The sequence below is a fragment of the Esox lucius genome, chromosome 24 (assembly GCF_011004845.1).
Source record: "Esox lucius isolate fEsoLuc1 chromosome 24, fEsoLuc1.pri, whole genome shotgun sequence".
Lineage (NCBI taxonomy): Eukaryota > Metazoa > Chordata > Actinopteri > Esociformes > Esocidae > Esox > Esox lucius.
The window spans coordinates 6,103,453-6,128,404 of NC_047592.1; the positions used below are offsets into that span (position 1 = coordinate 6,103,453).

General features: G+C 46.0%; 2 protein-coding genes across 3 annotated transcripts in view; one reads left to right on the forward strand and one right to left on the reverse strand.

Annotated features, from left to right (window-relative positions):
* Positions 1-3,141: 3,141 nt before the first annotated feature.
* Positions 3,142-18,510, reverse strand: dthd1 (death domain containing 1). Its single transcript, XM_020043254.2, has 11 exons — positions 18,018-18,510; positions 14,407-15,017; positions 13,387-13,783; positions 12,595-12,925; positions 12,330-12,509; positions 8,918-9,177; positions 7,502-7,651; positions 6,485-6,774; positions 5,435-5,697; positions 4,536-4,593; positions 3,142-4,446 (listed from the first exon to the last, which is right to left on the reverse strand). The coding sequence occupies exons 2-11, from the start codon at positions 14,843-14,845 to the stop codon at positions 4,133-4,135; spliced, it is 2,682 nt and encodes an 893-aa protein (XP_019898813.2). The 5' UTR covers positions 14,846-15,017; positions 18,018-18,510; the 3' UTR covers positions 3,142-4,132.
* The window catches only part of zmp:0000000660 (arf-GAP with Rho-GAP domain, ANK repeat and PH domain-containing protein 2), a 109,440-nt gene continuing 102,384 nt past the window's right edge, over positions 17,897-24,952 (forward strand). For both annotated transcript variants that reach the window (XM_029117473.2, XM_029117474.2), the window contains exons 1-3: positions 17,897-18,033; positions 23,262-24,180; positions 24,417-24,502. In XM_029117473.2, coding sequence (XP_028973306.1) covers positions 23,387-24,180; positions 24,417-24,502 — 880 coding nt within the window. In that variant the 5' untranslated portion in view covers positions 17,897-18,033; positions 23,262-23,386. The remainder of the gene's footprint in view (positions 18,034-23,261; positions 24,181-24,416; positions 24,503-24,952) is intronic.

Genomic DNA, 24,952 nt, shown 5'->3' on the forward strand with positions numbered 1-24,952 from the left:
CCTTTTACAGGAAATTCACCCCCTGCCTGAATACGTATTCTTTTGTGTATAAGGCTGAAGTTCTTCCTGATCATTGCATTAGACTTAACCACATTATGATATGGAAAATTACCTGAGGAGGGGGAAGATAAGATCTGCTAAGGGGGTATTCATCTGCTCTTACCAGGCTCCTCTCATTTAAGAGCAAATCGAGGGATATTCTAGAGGGCCAGAGGGATCTGTGGACAGAACATGCTAATGTTTTATTGTCAGTATGAACATATAGACACATAGGCCTTTATATTTGTATAAGGGTTTATTAAAATATGCTTCATTTAATAGTCTCGCAATATGCATTAGTTGGTTCAGATGTTGAATTCTCACCAGAGGTTACACTATCTCCCTCCATTAAACTTCAGTGGGTTTTTCACCAGAGGTTACACCATCTCCCTCCATTAAACTTCAGTGGGTTTTTCACCAGAGGTTACACCATCTCCCTCCATTAAACTTCAGTGGGTTTTTCACCAGAGGTTACACCATCTCCCTCCATTAAACATCAATGGGTTTTTCACCAGAGGTTACAGCACCTCCCGCCATTAAACATCAATGGGTTTTTCACCAGAGGTTACAGCACCTCCCTCCATTAAAAATCAATGGGTTTTTCACCAGAAGTTACAGCACCTCCCTCCATTAAACATCAATGGGTTTTTCACCAGAAGTTACAGCACCTCCCGCCATTAAACACCTGTGGTTTTCTCACTGGAGTTTACAGCACCTCCCTCCATTAAACATCATTGGGCTCTGCAGAAACCCTATCTTTTCCTCACCAACACAACCTTTTCACCCGAATCTACGGATATGCCGACTTTTGATGTGGATATCACATGGAATTCACATCAGTTAAAGACTCAGCCATGCACAAACCTAGACAGGATGCTGAAGTGACATCCGTTCCCAGTGGGAAGACACCCGGGGCCTGGTGATTGATGAAGGACTTCTATCAAATTTGAGTATCCACCAGACGTCAAGTTTGAGATCATCCCTTTGACGGCAAGTCATTTGAATCGTAATGCATCACGTGTCCAGTGAGGAGCTCTTAATAAGTTCAGCTTAAAATTCCTCGGTGTGTCTCATTACATTACTAGATTGGCCCTGGGTTCGCTCCCAGGCAGAGCCCCCATCGAGCTGTGTGCTGTGTGGCCTTTTACATAATGAAGAGAGAGAAATGATTTCCTCTCACTCTGACATTTACCTCTAGCCAGGCGCAAAGTGTGTATGTGTGTGTATGTGTGTGTGTATGTGTGTTTATGTGTGCATATATATGTGTGTGTGTGTGTGTGTGTGTGTGGACCCCTGTGTGCCAGACTCTAATGACACCTTCTGCAGGCACACACACTCTGAGGCACTGATTCCCCTGGTCGATCGTCACATATCTTTTAGCCTGGAGAGAAAAGAGAGAAGAGATGGAGAGAGAAAGGAGAACAACATGCATGATGACAGGGAGCACAGTTAGAGGCAGAGTGACAGAGATAGAGCGATAAGACAGATGGAGTGACAGGCATAGAGTGATAAAAGACAGATGGAGTGACAGAGATAGAGCGATAAAAGACAGATGAAGTGACAGAGATAGAGCGATAAAAAGCAGATGAAGTGACAGAGATAGAGCGATAAAAGACAGATGAAGTGACAGAGGTAAAGCAATAAAAGACAGAGCGATAAAAGACAGATGGAGTGACAGAGATGGAGCGATAAAAATCAGATGGAGTCACATAGATAGAGCGATAAAAGACAGATGGAGTGACAGAGAGTGGGAGAAAAGAGAAACGGTTGGATTTTCCTCAGTGGCGACTGCCTTTCAGTACAGCTGCATCGTTTGGGTCAGGAGTTCAAATTCTGCTCGTGTCATAATGAATGACTGGGGTTCCTGCAGAGCTGGCTGCATACTGGCTTAGCAGGATTGATGGATTACCTTGTATGGTGGCTCTCAGGAGACTCCTTAAGAGCAAGTGCCTTCAAGTTTCAGGGTCGTCGGCAAGGGAATGCATTCTCCTCCACTGTATATGTGTCGGTCAATGCAGTCTGGTTTAGCAAGCAATGTGAGCAATAGCAGAACAACTTAAGGCCATTTCAATCTCTAACCAACATTTGGTAGAACTGTCGCGACAAGGCAAGGCCTTCATTTTGAGGTGGACATCACAAAATCGGAAGGATCGAAATTATACAGAAAGGATGAGAGGGACGGGGAAAGAGAGAGCGTGACGGGGAGTGTTTAAGCATTCATTAGCCATCTGTGTTTAATACTTCATTAACTTTTCCCTTTACCCCCCATTTGATATGCAGAGGGGTCTCCTGCCTACCACGCATTCTCACTCTCTCTCTCTCTCCATGGGGGGGTCCCCAGATCCACTTCCACCTGACTGCAGGGGTCTCCGTTTCCAACTGCTGACCCCCGAGGCTCCAGAGAATGAGACACAGCCGAGGGAAAAGGAGCGGAAGCCAAGAATTAGATTGCCGGCACCTGGCAGACTGTGTCAGGAGTGTCGTGGTTTCCTTAGCCAGAAGAGGACTGGTCACCCCTCTGAGCCTGGGTCCTCTCTAGGTTTCTTCCTAAAATTCGGCCTTCTTAGGGAGTTTTTCCTAGCCACTGAAATTCAACACTACAGTTGTTTGCTCCTTGGGGTTTAAGGCCGGGTGTCTCTGTAAAGCACTTTGTGACAACTGCTTTTGTAAAAAGGGCTTTATAAATACATTTGATTGATTGATTGCTGGTTATTATTTTCCAGTCTGGTTTATGATCTGGTTATAGTGATCAGTTGATTTACAGGACTGTACAAAAGTCTTAGGCACCTGAATGTCAAACTAAGGCCATTTATTTGATAATAAGGTAATAAGCGTTGTAATGGAAAAAAAAAATATATATAATATTTATAAATACATTCATATAATATGTATATTTATATGTTCTTACAAATAAACACTTACTTTCCAAACAAATGACTTTAGTTCAACTTTCAGGTGCCTAAGACTGCACAGTGCTTTACTTTAAAAAGGGACTACACCAGTTTACAGTATGGGAGGGGAGCTGTGCAGTATGGAAGTATTTCCTTCACTGCTGCCCTCACCTGTTGAAACAGGTTTTACTGAGTCACCCACAAACACGCGTTGTTGTTAAGGAGTTTATTACACGTCAAACGATTGATCACATTTTACAACTAGAGCATCGTGGGTGCAGCTACAGTAGCCACAAAGATCCAATCACATGCTTTTCCTCAGAATTACACCACAAAACGTTCACACACCGTGTATTCCTGTTCTGCAGCACGTCCACGGTCCTGAGAAGCGGGATTTCGTGATTTTCCCACGCAACGCTCATTCACTTCCGCGGACGAATCAAATGCACTTGTTACTGGTGAAAGCTAACTGATTTCCATTGTTGAAAAATTCTGCTCAACTCTCAATAGGTTCCTTGGCTTTCCAAAAAGCCCCAGTCCTAATTTCAAATTCCCTAAATGCTGCAACCCTGTTCCACTCAACTGAAGACATTTTCCCTGGCTGTTGCTGCCCCCATGTGGACAAACAGCGTCAGAGCAAGCTACAACGCTGCCATGTAACACAGACGTTCAGAGGACCCAACCCGGCACAGTATGTTTCCTACTCTGAAGACAGTTAAGCCATGGACTCGGCCGCTGAAGACACAAGCGGGTGAGACCACGAACACGGTCTCTCCTCAGCAACATACAGCGGGTCGGAGCGTTCCGTTATGCAGAGATACGCAGTGAAGTGCAAAGAGGATGAGGAGTGATGAAGCCCAATGACAATATTAAAATGGAGGACGTGTTCAGTGGCCTTCTGGCCGCTAGAGGCCTATAATCTGCATTATGTATGAGTCACACTCACAGCCATCATTCATGAGTCGAAACAAAGACAATATGGAGACATAAGATTCATTCAAGACTGCCCTCGAGCTTCACATTATGTCATACTACAGCTTATATACATGTTGTATTGTAAGTCCCTCCTGATAGGACTGGCTGCTCCAATAAAAGACAGGTTTAGTTCTGTCATGCAGCCCTCACAGGACTAACAACTACTAAACACCGGGAACCACTGCTTAGCATACACTTCATCTTCAGGATGCGCCAACAGCCCCCCTCTACTTGTCAGAATCCACAGGGCTCTCCCCTGTGGCCGTCTGTCGTAACAGCAGCTCTCTGGCCAGGTCGGGCCGTCCGCTCTTGGCCAGGCAGCGGGCCAGAGAGGCGGTCTTGGCGGAGTGCGGGCCGGCCGGGAGCGCCCTCCTCCACAGAGCCAGGACGTGGTAGGCCCATGAGGCTGGGCCGCCCGGCGCCTGGTGCCTTGCCAGCTGGACGGAGCCACGGTGCAGACGGAAGCAGAGGACCAGCTGGGAAACGTCTTCCTCAGAGAGCTCCTCGGACAGCCAGAGGAGGGCGGAGTCCGACAGACACCCTGGTCGAGGACAGGTCGTTGTCATGGGTTTGTGGACACTGATGTCTGACATGTTGCAAGTGAGAGAGTGTGTGTGTTTCCTGTAGTACCTGACTGGCCATGTGATGTCACCTTAGCACTCACAGGTCGACTTCTGGTTCTCACTTTCTAGAAACACGACAGAACAACCAGAACATTTACTAAACCAGTTGATTAATATGTCACTATGAAACAAGGTGTGTATATTATGTTGCTATGAAACCAGGTGTGTATAGTATTTTGCTGTGAAACCAGGTATGTGAAAAATTTAGTCATGAAACCTTTTGTGTATAAAATGTCGCCATGAAACCAGGTGAATATGTTACTATGAAACCAGGTGAATATGTTACTATGAAACCAGGTGAATATGTTACTATGAAACCAGGTGTATGTTACTATGAAACCAGGTGAATATGTTACTATGAAACCAGGGGAATATGTTACTATGAAACCAGGTGAATATGTTACTATGAAACCAGGTGAATATGTTACTATGAAACCAGGTGAATATGTTACTAGGAAACCAGGGGAATATGTTACTATGAAACCAGGGGAATATGTTACTATGAAACCAGGTGAATATGTTACTATGAAACCAGGTGAATATGTTACTATGAAACTAGGTGAATATGTTACTATGAAACCAGGGGAATATGTTACTATGAAACCAGGTGAATATGTTACTATGAAACCAGGTGAATATGTTACTATGAAACCAGGTGAATATGTTACGATAAACATAGGTGAGTATAATGCGTCCATGTATGAAACCAGGTTTGTATGTCATTATGAAATCAAAAGTGTATGGCCCTGTGTGACACCAGGTGTGCATGTCACAATGAAACCAGGTGTGTATAGCATGTCCCTGTATGAAACCAGGTGTGTATAGTAAGTGAATGTATGAAACAAGGTGTGGACTATGTCACTATGGAAGATGACAAACAATTGGAATAAAGATTTAGTACTGTACCTTGGGCAGAGTCACAGACAGCTTGCAGACGAGGTCCTTAAGAGACACACAGCAGGAGGGAGTGGCCTGGCCCTCTCGCCATTCCACCCGACCAACAGCCACCTTGTAGAACAGGGCCGTGCCCTTGTAGTGGGGCGAGCTGTAGTTCCCAAACGGGTCCACCTCGGTCAAATGCAAGCGGAGGTGGTTCTTTCTCTGACTGTGGAAAGTTATTCGCTCACAAACACCGCCGCCACCTTCGCCACTCTGATGGTGCCGGGACCCTGGAGGAAACATCCAGTGAATAAAACTGGAACCAAACTTTCTTGGGAATGTTTGAGCACTGGCTGAAGGCCCACCCGCATTCACACCCACTGTAATCCTCATTGTGCTGTCCGCATTGGACTTGTGTTCTGAATTCACTGAAGTTGCCACGCCAGCGTGACGGTGTCAGGCGCTGTCACTGAATATGGGTATTTGCCACTAACCAAACAACTGCTGCTCCACTTCATATTTCTCTTTTAGAAAAGCACACAGCCGTACTAAATGGCTATTCTGTCACGGTTGAATACACTTCACACTGACGTTATCAATGTGCGGAGCAACCGACCGGTATCCAAATCACTGACTCTGACGTTCCCTCCATCAAAGCATTCTCGCCAGACCCAGATGGGCTGATTGAATAATCCCTCACTTGCATCACAGTGGCTTTATCTTGAAACCTGTAATTCGTTGTGTGTGTGTGTGTGTGTGTGTGGCGGGATTTACGGCGGCACTTGTGTATTGTAGATAAGGGGACACTGGTCACAGTGTCGTCACAACCTCTGACATGAAGGTTTCCGGGCAGCTCTGTCTTGTTAGGGGTGTGACGGGGCCTTTTGTAATATGAGGCTGCTGTTTCCGTGGAAACGCGGCTGTAGGGAATGTCTGCCGGTGCGGCCGTCAGCTGTGACGCGCCCCTTCATTTCTCCAACCCAAGGAGTTATACAAGGTGATGGGGACGAGAGGCAGTGTTACTAAGGTACACTGTAGACCCGGATGAGGGTGGAGATGAGGGCGGCGGCCGTTCACCTGTCAACGTAATGTTTCCACTGAAGGAGACGAGCAGCTGCTCCCCCTCTGACATGGCGATCTCCAGTGAGGGCTCCGCAGGGCCGCAGTAGCCCTGGGCCCGGAGTTCGGACATCGCCCGGGGCAGGTCTCTGCTGGGCAGGACGGCCACCAGGGCCGTGTGGGGGTCCGCCTGCGCTTGCTGGAGCACTATGTTCACCGCGGTGCACCGAACCCTTTCCTCCACCTCCTCTGCCAGGGCGGTCAGGCGGGAGGGACTCACTGGAGAGAAGAGGCGCACTACAAACAGTCTGGGGAAGGGGAGCGGGGGGACACACAACACTGTGAGGAGTAAATAGGCAAAGCGTCCGGAACACTCCGTCAGTGATTTCTGGAAAACCCGGCCATTTCTGTGAAGTTACTGGAACTCGGAACCTTAGACAGGAAGTAGAGAGTGTCTGAAAAGAGATGCCAGAGAAAGGCTTGAGTTATGATGAGTAGTCTAGTCATGGATGGAGAGAGAGTGACGGAGGTGGAGAGGAAGTGATAGAAGGGGAGATGAAGAGAGATAACAAGAAAAGAGATGGAGAGAATCTGAGGGATAAGGATTGATGAGAGATGGACAGGAAGAGCAATGGACAGAGAGAGAGAAATGGACAGGAAGAGAAAGAGAGCGATAGACGGGAAGGATTATAATAATTGAAGGGGGTAGGATGAGCAGAAACAGACAGGCACCTTTGTAGTAGCCAGAAATAAAGCAGGGAGATAGGATTGTTAGTGAGAGTGGAATAAAATGATGAATCCCCTCAAACTGAGTCACAGGAGGAATAAAATAATGGGATTACCTTTTTAGTTAACTGTATGCAGAAATAAATACGTTTAATAATGAAGGTTATACATTAAAACCCTTGGCAAAGCTTTCTTTCCCAGAATGCACTGCGTCTCCGCAGTTTGATACCTATCAAAGTTGTCTATTGTTTCGTCGCACAATAGGGGTCGCACAATAACTTACCACCAGGCAGTGTTGACCAAACATACCTCTCAATGTTCTCGCTCAGCTCGAAGGACACCAGGCCGTTTTGCAGGTTCCTCAAGGTGACCTTATCTAGAATGTTCCACTTGTCATCCTTCCAGCCCAGTAGAACCAAAAGCTCACTCGACAACACTCCAGAACACTTCAGTGACACCCTGAAAAAACCAACACAAATATGAATACAGCGCATAGACAAATCTATATAATAACAGTTTAGTCTTTACTACAAATATATACAGTGGGGAGAACAAGTATTTGATACACTGCCGATTTTGCAGGTTTTCCTACTTACAAAGCATGTAGAGGTCTGTCATTTTTATCATAGGTACACTTCAACAGTGAAGTGAATCCAGAAAATCACATTGTATGATTTTTAAATAATTAATTAGCATTTTATTGCAGGACATAAGTATTTGATCACCTACCAACCAGGAAAATTTCATCTCTCACAGACCTGTTAGTTTTTCTTCAAGAAGCCCTCCTGTTCTCCACTCATTACCTGTATTAACTGCACCTGTTTGAACTCGTTACCTGTATAAAAGACACCTGTCCACACACTCAATCAAACAGACTTCAACCTCTCCACAATGGCCAAGACCAGAGAGCTGTGTAAGGACATCAGGGATAAAATTGTAGACCTGCACAAGGCTGGGATGGGCTACAGGACAATAGGCAAGCAGCTTGGTGAGAAGACAACAACTGTTGGCGCAATTATTAGAAAATGGAAGAAGTTCAAGATGACGGTCAATCTCCCTCGGTCTGGGGCTCCATGCACAATCTCACCTGGTGGGGCATCAATGATCATGAGGAAGGTGAGGGATCAGCGCAGAACTACACGGCAGGACCTGGTCAATGACCTGAAGAGAGCTGGGTCCACAGTCTCAAAGAAAACCATTAGTAACACACTACGCCGTCATGGATTAAAATCCTGCAGCGCACGCAAGGTCCCCCTGCTCAAGCCAGCGCATGTCCAGGCCGGTCTGAAGTTTGCCAATGGCCATCTGGATGATCCAGAGGAGGAATGGGAGATGAGACGGTCTGTATAGAGGAGTGGGCCAAAATCCCTGCTGCAGTGTGTGCAAACCTGGTCAAGAACTACAGGAAACATATGATCTCTGTAATTGCAAACAAAGGTTTCTGAACCAAATATTAAGTTGTGCTTTTCTGATGTATCAAATACTTATGTAATGCAAATTATTTACTTAAAAATCATACAATGTGATTTACTGGATTTGAAGAGTACCTATGATAAAAATTACAGACTTCTACATGCTTTGTAAGTGGGAAAACCTGCAAAATCGGCAGTGTATAAAATACAGTACATATGTCCTTGTGAATGAAAATGGCCCAAAATGGCTGAATGGAAAGTGGACAGACACCTCATATAACCAGGAGGAAGGCACAGGAAGCAGTCGGTTCACCTCACTTTCTGGAGAGTTGGCGTGCTTCGCGACGCGTCCCCGCAGATGGGACGGGTGAGTTGGGCCTGCTCCCCGCCCTGCCCCGCCCCTCTCCGTTTTTCTGGGTTGGGGGGGCAGGGCAGTGTGACGGTGAGGGGCCTCCGGAGGTTCTGGGAGGAGGGGTGTGTGATGTGGAGGAGGGGGCTGGTGGACAGGACCGCGTGGTAACCATCTCTCCGGGACTTCAGGCTGGCCAGTAGGGAGCCGTCGACGGGCTGGAGCTTTCACAGACACGTTGATGATGCCACGTCGTCATAAGACAATTCAAAGAGCAAACATTTAGTGGACACCTCATCCAGAGTGACTGACAGCCAAGTGGACATTTCATCATAGGGCCGGTCCCGGGAATCGAACACACTATCCGGGAATCGCAAGGGGCAATCCTCTAACTACTGAGCTACAGAAGATTACGTGGAAGACAACCATTTATGCTGCTAGACTAAAAAGTAACCAGAGATGTTCTAGGTCTCCAGGTAATAGTGAGGATGAGAATGGGCTTCTTCCATCAGAAATACATCACTCCGACCCATCCTTCTATATCACTCCATCCAATTACCCCATCAGAAATACATCACTCCGACCCATCCCTCTATATCACTCCATCCAATTACCCCATTGATCGATTCCATCTCTCCATCATCCATTCATTCATCCATCCATCATCCCTTGTCTCTCTATCCCTCCGGTCATTCATCCACTCATACGTCCCTCTCATTCCCTAACCAGTGTGTGAATAGCTTTGCCACAGAAAAACTTCTGGGCCTCTACGGCTGAAGCCCGGAGATGCTGAAGCCCGGGAACATTGTAGAGAAGCTCATTTTCTTTGCTCATCCGTCTCAGGGCTGGACCGTAGAACAGGAATGGAAGCGTTGTCGTACCATTCAGAGGGAAGCGGCAAGACAGAACTGTTACCTAAGCACAATTCAAGGAGACAGTATCCTATAGATTCTACATCCTGAAGCCCATCCCTCTCCACCACCATGTCTCAAACACTCCCACCCCTCTCCGCCTCTCCCCACCCCTCTCCGCCTCTCTCCCCCGATCCATCCCTCTCTCTTGCTCTCCCACCCAGCCTGAAGTGATGTTCATGGGCCTCTAAGGTGTGATGCTGAAGCCTGAAACTTTCTAATTAGGATAATTATTGCCTTTGGTTTGGCTAATTAGTTCCTTGGGTTGACTGAAGGGCTGAATCACCTCTGAGGACACAAACACACACACACACTGGGTCACCTACATACACCACACACACACACACACACACACACACACACACACACAAACTCAAAAACACACTCACACACAAGTGCTGCTTTCACACCATTAAGAAAAGTAGCTAGACAACCATTGATTACAGACTGAGGCAAGAGCCAGCACCACAGGAAACTCCACTCCGTTGCGCTTCCTGGAGACTCCAGCCGTCACGCCACTAGGACATCAGCAGTTGTTACACCTAATGGCCTCCCAGGTGGCCAGGTCTGTGGTGGCAGACGGCTGGAATGGTCCTGGGAGGTGAAATTGTTCAGCACACCATCACAACCCAGTGACTTGTGTGCATTGGGCATTCGGATAGGACACACTTTGTCCGGCTCTGTCTGTCACCTCTGTAGGGCGGGATCACAAGAACGCCGCGATAGGAATTTAATCTGTTATCCTTTTTTTCTTCATTAAACCGGAACATCTGCCCAAACTAATGTCTACGTCTGGACATGACATCATTAGAGGGTTCAAAGGTTGTTTCCACCATCAAGGGATGCATTAGAAACATTGTAGTTGGTCCCATAATAACAATTACGAGAGGTTGAGTTTCTTGTCACATATTTTGGGTTAACATTTTCCTAACATTTTACAAAGATAATACAGCATGTTACGGAACCGGAAACGAATTGTTACATGAATAATCAGACGATTTGTCAGTGAAAAACCAATAGAATTGATCAACCCGACTTATTATTTAGAATTATTCCAAGCAGGCTGCTTCAATCTCCTGTACGACTGAACTACAGCCTCTTCTCTCTTGTCCTCTTTGTGGCCCTTGGATACTTTATCAGGCATCATCACATTCAACAGACGAGAAGTCAGAACTGTCAGATTCAATAGAGCTTTCTATGCCACCATTCCTTATTTTCATCACAGACTTGGCCATTTCTCTGATGTGTCTGTCCTTTAGTTGAGCGTACTCTCTTTTTACCCCCTTCTTCGTGCTCTCTGCTTTTAAACCTACTACTTTGCTCTCTGCTCTAGTTCAGTCTTTGAGATTTGGTCGTCTTTGTTGTCGTATGTTTGTTGTTCTCCAACTAGTGTCTAGGTACCTCATTACCAAATCCACTGTCAGTCCCTCCAGTATGAAAGGACATAATACTAACAATATTAATTATCTATTTTGATCTTCAGACTTGGACTGTTTGTGACCTCCTTGTGGTTAACGTCCTCCATCTCGAATAGGGGAGTCATGTGACCATCCTGAAATTATGCAGATCCGTTCATTATTTCCTATTTCTGATCCTCCCTTGACAGGTCTAGGTCCCCTCCTTCAAGCCGTGGCAAAACTCGGAAACCGACAGGTCCTCCAAATTTGCCGTGGATATCCTCTTAAAGTGCTCTCGAGTGAGGGGGCCATTGCCTCCTCTCTCCGCTCACAAGCCATCCCCGGTCGGGTCCTAACGGCAGTCAGACTGTTAATTACTTCCCCCTGGGCTCCAGTAGTTCAGAAGTGTTGTTGTTTGGATTCAATGAGGTTTTGCTACTGATACCTCTGCCTGTGTCTTGCCTTCATGCGATGTGGTTTTATTTGACGTTTTGGCTACGCCTTTAATCTTAGTCATGGTTGTAAAGCCAGGGAATGTGTTACCCTTAAGCAATGATGAGCCCGGCCAAACACTTCCTGGTAGACTGAGCCGTGTGCTGATGATCAGAATGTGGTAAGACGTGTATGGAGGATCACTGTCGTTACAGGAAATGACCAAATAAAAACATACAGTAAAAAAATAGAAATATATAACCACACTTCTTCCTTGAAAATCAAAATGTGATATTGCTGTGATGAATGGACTGTGTTATGCATTGGCAACATTTGTTTTTCCTTTTTAGGGCTAGTAAATTTCCACCCACGAGGTGAAATGTTTCTTGTATCACTGTTAAATTGTTGGTAGGTATTTGTGGCCCTCACAAGAATGGAACAACAATTATATACCACACACACCCAAATAACCATGCAAAATACTACAAACACCATTTGTTTGTTTTCATTAAACATGGTTTGTCCTTAAAAGTGAGGGGATTTGTGTTTTGGGACGTCCAAAAACCATTTGACAAGGGAGATTTAAGCCCAATTAATAACAAAGCAAGTGTCTTAATGAATAAACTCTTCCCATACCATGGACTGGGCCACGACTGATGAAGTGAAGCATCCTGGGAGGTAGTGGAGACAGACACGGGGGTCTGCGCTGAGCCTGAGTGACAGACCTCTCCTGGGGACCGTGTAGTTCTCTCTCCGTAGACACGAAACCACCGCAAACAGGCCCAGAGTGTACACCCTCACCTCTGCAAATGAGCCCTGCAACGCACACACACACACAAAGAGAGGAAGGTCAGTCAGCTGACGATCGTCCTCCTGGAGGTAATGACCTTGATACTCGTACCTTGTGCCCCCTGCACATCTCCTCCGTGTACGATGGACGGACGTAGCTGGTCCTCCCCTGTTCGTCCACCACCTTCACCGCCACGTCCCGGTAGTTTCCACGGTAGCGCGCCCGGAAAGGCACGGCCACGGCGACGGGAAACGGGCAGCAGGTTCCGTCCCGGACCCTGACCCTGAGGACCCTGCTAACCAGCTCCTCTGAGCCGGTCACCACGGCGAAGCTCAGGGCGTCCGCCAGGTCACAGGTCAGGGCTCCGGCCGCGCCCGCGGGGACCGACACGAAGCAGGCATCGGGAATGTCGGCCAGGCCGTCGGCTGACCGACCTGTTAGACTGTTGGGAAAAAAAGGGGTCGGCGCAGGTCACATGATCCAACTGCACTTGTTCTCATTGGATCTGATATCGTGTCGAACCGAATTATGCCTCTGCAAGTGATATGCATGTGATTTTCTCCTTGACTTTGCCTTTCCAAAATGACTGCCGTTTGGTCGATGATTGTGATGACCTGACTGTGAACTCCACAACTGAAGCACGTCGACATAAGCCAGAGTTGACCTGACACGGAACAGACCGCGGCACATCAAACCAACTTAATGAGGCCCGACACGGCTCTCCAGTTTCACCGGTCAGGAGAAGTATGGATTCACGAAATAGCGTCTGAGTTCATGGATTCGGAGAATATGATGTTTCTCGGCTGAGTGTGTTAGTACGCGTGAGGACGTGCACGTTTGTGTGTGTGTCTCCCTGGGTGTGTGCCCGTGCGTGCTTGTAAACGTGCACGTTTTAGAACTCACCCGAGTGTGACCCATCCACTCTGATGGCCCTTCTCTTCGGTCCCGTCTTTAACTCCTTCTCTCCTGTCTCTCTCCTTCTGTAAGTCAGCCTGAGTCTCCGGTGTGACCTCTGGGTTGACTTCAGTCCCGGGGTCTAGGGCTGATCCCTGGACCGCAGACCCACTCTCTACAGCGCCGGTGCTGTCAGATCGGGGGCTACAGCTCCCCTGGACGCCGTCAACATCCCGGCCTCCCGGCGACCCGTCCTCGGCGTCGGTCGCCTGCCCCCGCTCCACTCGGACTCCGGTTGCGGCCGTCGTCAGCTTGCGGCGGATGAGACGGAGTTTGTCTTCGATGACCCTGATGTCTGCTTCCACGCTGACCAGGGTGGCGCCGAGACAGTCAGAGTGGAGCTCATCTGAAACAGAACAAACAAACGCAGGAAACGTGACAGAGTTGAAACCCCGGACCCGTGGCTGGAGCGGCCTGGGTTGTTCTGTGTCTAGGTTTTTGTGGGCCGGCCTACGTTGTGCAGTTGTTAGGGTCGCGGTAAGCTAGCCCATTTTGGCATTGGCGGGGGCCGGCTTGAGTCGAGCGTTTGAGGGCCAGTGTGGGCTAAAAACCTGGCGATTCTTTGGCTGATTGCTTTGGGGCGAGAAGGGTTGGCGTGGTCTGGCTCCTGTTTACCTAGGCCACTGAATGCTCAAATGGGTGAACAGCATCTCCTTGGCCAGCATATCAATTCCTGGTTATCCCGGGTGAGATCTCCATCCATCTAAAGTGTCCCACCTCGCAAATGTTCTCTGTAGCACTGGGATTAGGATTGGGATTGGTATTAGGATTGGGATGATGTAGGATAGGAGATCCCTTTCGGACACTTTTTGAGAACATTTGCTTTTGTCTATTTGCGTGTGGTAAGCCTGTGACTGCCGTCCCCCTTTGAGATTACAAGTAAGCTTAGTTAACGGGTGAACACAACATGCCAGAAAACCAACGGTGAATCTAATACCTAATCACAGGTAGGAAAGCCTTTCACAGTACCTGTTGGAGAGGACACCTCCGGAGTCTTCTCTTCGGTCGGATTCAAGGACAGCATGCGCACTGTGCTTTGCAGTGACTCTCTCCAGAGACTGACTTGCTGTGTGTGGACCTCTCCCAGCTCCTGGAGGAGTCTCAAAACCCTGAACTGTCCCTCTCTCTTCCTTTCCTTCCATGCCTCCTCTAGGACCACCAAACCACCCGCCCTCCAGCCCTCCGTCTCCTTCATCGTGTCAGACCTCTCTCCATCATTTCGGAAACAAAAAATCTTCTTCATCTCCTTGACTTCCTCCTCCTGGCTCGTACCTCCAGTCTTCCCCCGCCTCCCCTCCGGGAGGTCCCTGGTGGCAGTCGCCTCTCCCAACTCCAGAACTGTCTCTTTCAGCTGCCTCAGGAGTCTCTCCACTCTCCCGGGTCCCTGGTGGAACTCTGATTTCTCCATTCCCAGCTCAACACGATGACTCGTCCGCAGTCTCAATGGGTCGTGTTAGCCAAGCATTGGACCTTTCCTGCTTCTTGGCATGCTGGTCGTCATTGTCAGGGCGACGCAGCCTGGCCGACCCACTTGTTCAGAGATTAGTTGAGATAGAAGTCCAATAAGGAATAATCCAGAGCTTTTGATTGATAACAAACAAGTGTAAAAAAAAAAATATATGAATCAGGAAAATAGTGTACGCATTATGCTTCCCTAAGTGTAAAGGAATCTGGCCAGTCGTTGCGGACACTACATCCAAGCCCACTTTGTTCCAGGCTTTGGCCCTGGTGTGACTGAGTTAGCTGCTGTCTCTACAACAACCCATAGGGCTGTATTTACCACCCATTGAGAGTCGCAGTAAAATGTTACTATGGCGACATGTGGAGGTGTGGCCGGCGGAGACAAAAGAGGCCCCATTTTACAGCAAGGGAGTCCAAAAAAGACAATGTGCTGTCCTCGGACTGTCTCACGCCTCTCCTTGCAGTTTTTTCTCTTTCAACTTCTTCTAGACTCCCTGACCCTTTGTCTATAAAGAAAGATATTGCCTTGTTGTCTCAAGCCCCCACTCAAAGCATATATTACTGATAAAAGTACCACTTTTATCAGTAACAGCCTCTGATAATTAATGGAGATTTTCCTCCAAACATCTCCTTCTGGTTTGATGGGGATATCTGCTATTCCTGGCCTGGATAACCACATTGACTATTTTTATCCTAATTAATTGACTGATTCACATAATGTAGCAAATGTTCGGTACGTACGATGCTGTGAAACCTGCACTTGACAATGTGTGTGTATGTGTGTTTGGGGTGCCCATTCATCTACTGTGTTTTTGTTCAGTGAACCGGAGATTGCCGTTATAACGAGAGGCAAACTGATATCAAACATGCCTCTGCATGCAGGCCAACAGACACACAAGCACACACACACGTACACACACACACACACACACACACACCAGGCACAGCCACACACAAAAACGCATTACACATACTACACCAATACTCATGCACGCAAAATGTTATTTTATTTTCAAGAAATCCACAATCACGTTATTTATTTGTGTTACTTAATGAGAATCTGGCCGTTTAAATAATAACAATGCTGACTATTCATCTCACATGCTCCCCAGATTACAGTGTTTCTTGTCCTGAATAGAATACTGTGACAGAAATGTAAAAAAAATGTAAAAGTGAAATTGTTACCTCAACCTTAAACCTAACCAAATGTTTTAAGTCATGCCTTTTTTCTCCAATTCTCTCCAACTTTGGGTTTATGGAATCTGACAACATAATTATTTTTGTGGCTAAAGAAGCTAGTGACAACTCTCTCGCATTGACAAACCTTGGTATATAATGCACACTGAATTAATGTTGTTATAAGTGGCTGTTTTTCTAAGTTACAGTATCTAAGTGGATTTTGCCTATTGGATATAATTAAATACTCCATTGTGGAAGCATGCAGTTGTGTTCAGGAGATACAAGTCAATACATTATATACAGCTTTGGAAAAAATTATGAGACCACCGCACCTTTTTCTTTCCTTTCCAAAAAAGTTGAAAAGGAAGGTTTTGAGTGAGGAACAGAAGGGTTAGAATTAAGAGACCACTGCAAATTGAACGCTTCTCTTCCTCACTCAAAACTTTCCTTTTCAACTTTTTGGAAAGGAAAGAAAAAGGTGCAGTGGTCTCTTAATTTTTTCTGGAGCGGTATGGACAGTAAGACCTGTGTATGAATAAATCAAACAGTAATGACTCCGTGCGGTTGCCTCACATAAACCTCCAACAGTGGGGTCAGCCCATTCACCACTATTGTTCCTGAATTCAGTGATTGACTTGGGCAGGGCACAGGTAGGACGATGTGTGCTGCTACAGGCACAGCCAGTCATATTACTAGAGAACTCTAAGATGATATGGTCTTGTTCAAGCTCACACACTTGTTCTCAAACTCACAAAGTGTGCACGGACACACAAAACACACACACACACACACACACACACACACACACACAGACAGACAGACAGACAGACACACACATTATGATGTGTTAGCTCTAAACTTAATTTTAACCCATAAGCCTTTAAAGCCTGTAGAAAAGTCAGGACTTGCAAAATGTCAGATCTTGTCACCATGCTCATATTTTCATGTAATGTCATGATTACATTTTATTAAATGTAATCCTTCAAAGCTAAGACAACCAGTACACACAATGGCAATCAAAAAAAGCACTCAGTATGGCTCGTCATACAGAAAATGACCTCTATATTACACCAACCACTAAACTGGTAAGGATTAATTTATTTACTGCGAAACAACTTTTCATTGAATAAAAACATTTCTCATTGGCTTTTAAGTACATGTGTGAGTATATGTGTGTGCGCGCGTTTGTGTGTCAGTATACTTGTGCGTATGTGTGTGTGTGTGGGTGTAAGAGATGACACATTCCTTTCTAGGCAAAATGCGTTGCCTGAGGCGTGATCAGGCTAGGACATGTCGAGAAACTGGATGCGCTCTTCTATGTTATGGAAAAGACAAAAAACTGTAATAGCATATTTTATCTAACAATCAAAAGGTGCCAGTTTTTATAATTATCCAGATGTATTATGTCAGCTATGAAAAAATACGTAGTCATACGATGAATACGACAGGATTCCCATTCGCTTCAGTGATTCTATTGATTGTATTTCTACATCTTCCATCCTAGCATTAATCCAGGCAGATAACTTTGTACCAAAGCGGTTGAAATGCCTTTGATAACACTGCACCGACAGGAATTCAGTTAAGTATTACGTCAAAAATAGTAATAATTATAATCATAACAAGTATTATTATATTATATCTCACTCAGAAATCGAGGCCTTACAAAATCAAATAACAACAGTAGTATTAACTCAGTTAATAGCCATCATTTCTGTAGACGGGGAATTCCTAAACATCGAACATTATCACTGAACAGCGGCTGAAAGGGCGGGGATTTGTACAGTAACATCACGCTTCAACAGGCTAGAGTAGGAAACGGGCAGCGTTAATACACGCCTTGAAAATTTGTGTCAGTTAAACGCTTAGAAAGTTCAAAGCTCGACAACACGTTTCGCGCATAAGGGAACTATAATGAGCTGATATCTGGGATTTCTGCTCACCTGGTTAGAACCTGAGGTAAGTTCAACACCAAATGACTCAGGTTGGTTAGGTTGCATGGTCCTCACTTAAGTTTTTCTTTTTAGTTCTTCACCCGTGGTTTTCGGTTTGTCCGTGAACGTAGGCAACGCGTCGCGTTGGTCAACATTTTGTGTTGAAAGACTAACGATTTCCTCCTAATATGTTTTAGAATCGTGGACACACGATTAACAGTAGGGACTGTTGGGAGTCGTGGACTTGCACGAATACACGGATGACAGTTGACGCACCGCAGTGAATCCTGTTGTAGCAAATGCTGATGGAGTAGGCAGCTTTTTGCACTGATGTCAGAACCTGAGTCTGGAGTCAGTATCCCTGTACGCTACACTGCGCTACCTACCCCATTGCGTTTTTCCACTGTGTGAAGGCGCAAAGTGTTTACCAAAAAAGAGAGATTAGTGGTATAGACAGATATGAATCTTATCTTCGTGGTCCAGTCTTTTCATGCAGGCCTGAGTACAATACTTATAACACATAACACGTTCTGTTGCACACCTCAATGACATTACCATGCCCAGCGGGGCCGTGGATGGGCTTACCGCGTCAATTATCTCAAATGGCTCATCAAAATCTAATATGAAGCGATCTTACTAGTCTTCTTCGCCAGCGAATGTAAATAATGTGTGCATATTTTCTATAAAGTTGCCATGCTTGTGTTATAGTTATTCACACGGAAGCGGGTAGAAGAGTCAGGTTGGACTTTGTGCTTTTCGGCTGTGCTGTGGAGATATGTAAGTGGTTAGTCATTGTGGAACCTAACAGGCTTGCAACAGCTTGGGAAAAGGAAGGGCCGATTACCTGGCAGACACACGCACGCGGTTTATGTTTTACTAACCTTGTTGGGGCACTATATATTACCATATTCAAAATCCTATTTTCTCTAAACCTTAAACCCAACGCCCACTCGAATCCGAACCAAGTCATCGAGAGACCAAACACGTCTGGCTTTCACCCACTCCTGATCAGGGACTAATTCAGCCCCTTAGTAAAGCAGAATGCAATTAACTACCAGGGAGACACCTGCAGTAACTATAACCTGCTCACTTACTGATTGTCTGCATCCAAAATAGAAGGGTGTGTATGTGTGTGTGTTTGTGTGTGTTGCAGTGTTTGGTCCAGGTCTAGCAGTGCATGTAAGAACAAGAAGAAAATTACTGACAATTCACCTAGCTTCCACATGGAGAATGCATTTTACAAACAGCCACCTATACTATTGAGTTCGTTTTTGTGGTTAGGGCTTCTGAAATTTTGAATGGGAATATGTTTTTGCAAGTTAAGTTTAGGGTTAGTAGATAGTTAACTAATATGTTCCCGATAGTCATCATCTACAGACACACTTTTGGGAGTTCGGAAATAAAGTGTTACCGTTTTGTTCTATCTTAACTTTATTCTATAGCATTCTGTTCTACCATATCTTTATCTTTGGGTTCAAAACCTCTATTGATCTTATAGCATTCTGTTGTCTTTTCTCTTTATTCTATAGCCTACTGTTCTCTATTCTCTTTATTCGATAGCCTTCTGTTGATCCATGATAATTTCTTCTCTAGTGTCTCACTGATCTTCATCTTATTATCCTGCCAGGGCATAGTTTTCTACAAACCTGATTCCAAAAAAGTTGGGACACTGTACAATTGTGAATAAAAACAGAATGCAATGATGTCGAAGTTTCAAATTTCAATATTTTACTCAGAATACAACATAGATGACATATCAAATGTTTAAACTGAGATCACAACGTATCACTTTAAGGGAAAAATACGTTGATTTAAAATTTCATGGCATCAACACATCTCAAAAAAGTTGGGACAAGGCCATGTTTACCACTGTGTGGCATCCCCTCTTCTTTTTATAACAGACTGCAAACGTCTGGGGACTGAGGAGACAAGTTGCTCAAGTTTGTGAATAGGAATCTTGTCTAATACAGGCTTCTAGTTGCTCAACTGTCTTAGGTCTTCTTTGTCGCACCTTCCTCTTTATGATGCGCCAAATGTTTTCTATGGGTGAAAGATCTGGACTGCAGGCGGGCCATTTCAGTAACCGGATCCTTCTTTTATGCAGCCATGACATTGTTATTGATGCAGTATGTGGTCTGGCATTGTCATTTTGGAAAATGCAAGGTCTTCCCTGAAAGAGATGACGTCTGGATGGGAGCATATGTTGTTCTAGAACTTGGATATAACTGTCAGCATTGATGGTGCCTTTCCAGATGTGTAGGCTGCCCATGCCACACGCACTCATGCAACCCCATACCATCAGAGATGCTGGCTTCTGAACTGAGCGCTGATAACAATTTGGGTTGTCCTTGTCCTCTTTAGTCCGGATGACATGGCGTCCCAATTTTCCAAAATGAACTTCAAATTTTGATTCGTCTGACCACAGAACACTTTTCCACTTTGCCACAGTCCATTTTAGATGATCCTTGGCCCAGAGAAAATGCCTGCGCTTCTGGATCCTGTTTAGATAAGGCATCTTTTTTGACCTATAGAGTTTTAGCCGGCAACGGCGAATGGCACGGTGGATTGTGTGAAGTATTCCTGAGCCCATGTTGTGATTTCCATTACAGTATCATTCCTGTATGTGATGCAGTGCCATCTGAGGGCCCGAAGATCACGGGCATCCAGTATGGTTTTCCGGCCTTGACCCTTACGCACAGAGATTGTTCCAGATTCTCTGAATCTTTGGATGATATTATGCACTGTAGATGATGATAACTTCAAACTCTTTGCAATTTTTCTCTGTGAAACGCCTCTCTGATATTGCTCCACTATTTTTTGCCGCAGCATTGGGGGAATTGGTGATCCTCTGCCCATCTTGACTTCTGAGAGACACTGCCACTTTGAGAGGCTCTTTTTATACCCAATCATGTTGCCAATTGACATAATAAGTTGCAAATTGGTCCTCCAGCTGTTCCTTATCTGTACATTTAACTTTTCCGGCCTCTTATTGCTATCTGTCCCAACTCTTTTGGAATGTGTAGTTCTCATGAAATCCAAAATGAGCCAATATTTGGCATGACATTACAAAATGTCTCACTTTCAACATTCGTTATGTTATCTATATTCTATTGTGAATTAAATATAAGTTTATGAGATTTGTAAATTATTCCATTCCTTTTTAATCACAATTTGTACAGTATCCCAACTTTTTTGGAATCGGGTTTGTAGCAAGTCTTTGTGAGTTTGTTCCAATCTAATGTTTACAGTTTGGGCTTTGTGTGTGTGTGTGTGTGGGTTAGGCCTGGACCCATGCTGGTACAGGTTCCTGCATGTTAAGTGAGTAACACACATATCAAGACTAATCATACTAAATTCACGTGTTGTTAATCTTTCCCCTCTAAAATTAGGCTAGATTTTCATTACAATCCATGGCCCTAATCTGTTCCTGACATATCAGTGCAATGTGAATTGAGCTGACCGCAATGGATGCTTCATGTCGAAGTTGGAGTCGTACTAATAACCCTGTTAAATGTCAGTTTCTCTTCTTCTTTGATTTCTTTGAAGTCGTGAAATGAAACTAACACAGCTGCACTTGAAAAAGAAGCGCTGTTGTTAAAAGAGGAATTGTCATGGAAGTTTATACGTTATACAGTATACTGTATGATGCTGTTTCTCAACATAGGACATACAGTATTATATATTTGGCATCGCTCACTTGCATCATCTCACAGGGCTACCACTATCCTTTGACTCTTCACTCACATCGCTGTACGGGGCTGCCAATGATCTTTGCCTCCTCGCTCAAACGGACCGCCTAAACAGATCAACCAACGGTTGTCTGGTGTTGCTCTGCACAGAAAGCTGCTAGATTCAGATCAGATCAAATCTTTGAATGACAAATTATTTGAATGACAAAATAATAATCATTAAACAACAACAGAAGGACAGTGGGCACAAGAGCGTAATTCATTAAAACAGATACCAAGTATATGATGTAGGGAAATTGTTTGTCTAAAGGTCTTTATCGAGGCCAGAGGCCCTGACTGTAATGTGGTCCAACCAGATGTTCTGAGTCTGACTTTAGGCACAACTCTATTGTCAGTGTCAAAGGATCTGGAGGCCTTCCATCAACCTAATAGAAAGAGTTGTATTTATTCGCTGTCAAACGTGACCAAAACCCAACAGACTGACACTGTTCTGTTGTTGTCATCGTTCTAATGACCCAGTACTTTGTGACACCTGCTGATGTAAAAAGGGCTTTATGAAAACATTTGATTGATTGATAGCACAAATTCATTTATTTTTTAAGTCACTTTAGGGTTAGTTGCCTTATGTAGCTCTAAAAACTCAAATATCAAAGTGCAAATTTTCAGACCTAGGTTATAACCGCCATATGTACCTCTCATTGAGAAAACAAACTAACATTACCTTCAGCTGCATTTGCAAATGTGCTTTAGTTACTTCAAAGTAATAGTCCCTTTCCATGAGGTGTTTCCATTTTTTTGTCCACCCCCACTAAATATCTATATGTGTATTATATCTTATTTGATAATTTTTACACAATGTATGTTTTTCTGTGTGCTGTCTTGTTTTACAACTAAATAACAGTTACATAATTTGGCTGAAGTGATGGTGTGTGATAGGCTACTATGACATGGCTGTGTCGGGGTTGTGATGGAACATTGTGGGTTGACCTAAATCCAAACCAGAGTGGAAAATATAAACACCCTCGCCTTGGTGAGCCAGTTGTAGTTCAGTGAAATGTGAACCCAGGAAGTCTTTATGGCGCCTGTTGCCATGGGACTGAAGGAACAATCAGGTGTCCTGCCAGTTTACTGTGGTCGGGAATGTTCCCCCTTCTGGTTCTTCTTGTGTGCAGCATTTTAACGTTCTAATGGAGATCCTTGAGCCCTAAAAAATCTGTGATGCGGAAAATGTCCGGACATTAAAATGGAATTCAGCAATATTTAACATCGTAGGGTCGAAAAACCTGTATGTATTTGTTTAATGCTTGTTAATTTGCCTGTAAGCTGTGAGCGGAATGCCTCTCTTATTTTGTTCTGGCAACAAGTTTCTGAGGCAGGTAGGAAGACCCTCTCTGGGTACTGCTTGTGCTTATTGCTCATGTGTGGCTCACTCATAGCCGTTAGCGGGGACGCTAATGAAGACGCCTGGTCTTGTTCTGGTGGATAACGGCCTCCGCAAAGTCGGAAGGCAGGAGAACACTCTGCCTGGTCCAAGCATTAACTGTGTATTTCTGTTTCTTTTCAGCCACCACCAATACCTTCCCTAACTCGAACTGCCAGGCATCAATGCGGATTAACCTTGGATCCACTACCAAGCCTTCTCTGGTGCGGTAGTCTTCCCTGGATCCAGACCTCCACCGGGCCCCCACCATGTCAGAGCCCCCGGACCCTGGTGAGGAGATCCGTGACTGGCTCGCGAGCCTGCACCTTCCCCAATACGCTGAGGACTTCCAGCTGGGCGGCTTACGGTGCCTGGAGGACTGTGGGGGGCTAAGTGACCAGCGCCTCCTTGAGCTAAGGGTGTTCCCTACAGGCCACCGCCGAAGGATCTTGCGTAGCCTCGAAGCCCGCAGAGTGGCGATGAAAGAGAAAGAAGAGGTGCGAGGCCAGAGGAAGCCTGTCCCCCAACCCAGACAAATCTTCATGACCGTTGAGAAGAGGGCGACCTCCAGCCAGCAGACCCAGAAGACAGAGCAGGCGGGCTGGGAGGAGAGTCGGACACTGCCCCCTGAGGGTGGCCTACAGATGGATGAGACAGACGAAGAAGAAGACGGTAACAGTTCTGCGGCGGTGTCTCCGAGGCCACCGAGGCCACCACGCCGCAAACCTGGCAACATAAGCTCTGCCCTCTCGCCCTCCACCTCCAGTAGCTGCGATTCCCTGTCCGTCTCCTCCCACTCTGGAGAGGTGCCCTCCGATTGGGAGATATCCGTGGAAGAGGAGACCGCCTCCTCTTCCACGGACCCCTCCTCCAGGCCGGGGGGAGCCTCCTCTGGGAAAGACCAGGAGGTTTTCCAGGGAGATATGGTGACTAATGAGATTTATGAAAGAGGGCCCAGTTTAAAGACGCGGGCCAAGGGCCTCCAGCCCACACGCTCCTACAGACTGAGACACCGGCCTGTCCCTGAGATTCCAGACCAAGTCATCCTACCCCCTCCGGACTGGTAGGCACATCCCCTGAACGTGCCGGGAATCCATTATGACGCTGATTCCTGATCAGCGGTTGTGTGTGCGGTTGATTTCACATTCACTTTTAAACTTTTAGAGCGCTCTATCAGCGGGGAAACGAAGCAAGGCCGGCTAAAATCGCTGATTTTAAACCCATAGCCCCGCTACGCGGTGTTGGTTTCCCTTGTGCAGCTGCCAATGTATTTACGATGTGATTTCTTTCCCTCCTCAGGATCGTGCCGCAGCCAACATCCACAACCAGCCCCGAAGCCCTTCCCGGTGTGCCGGGTCCCAGCGCCGCCGACGGCGTGCCGACAGGTACCGCCGAGCACCTAGCAACGTTGCGCTTTAGCAACGTTCCACAATGAATATTTTACCTCACGCCGTCGGCAGCCGCCGTTCTGGTCTGCGGCCATGGTTACAGCCGTGGGAAAAATGGGGGAGGAGAGGGAGGAGGGAGAGAGGGTGTTTTGGACTCGTTACGGGACGAGGCGACGTGTTGCATGCCACCTCACCGGGATTCTCTTTCTGTCGTCTTCGGCCGGGGTGCCGTTGAAGCTCTCCCTCACTCCAGACTTTCCATGGCATTTTTAAAAAGGTCTCTGTTATAGAGAATGCATACTGTGCGCATGTGTCGTGACTTATGGGGCTCGTTGATGGCGGCTCCCCAAATTCTGTCAAAGTGGATCCCTCGGTTTCACTCCTTTCTGTAGAAAATAAATCCCACTTTCCCTCCAGCTCCTCCCCTTTTGTAAACCAGATGGTTCT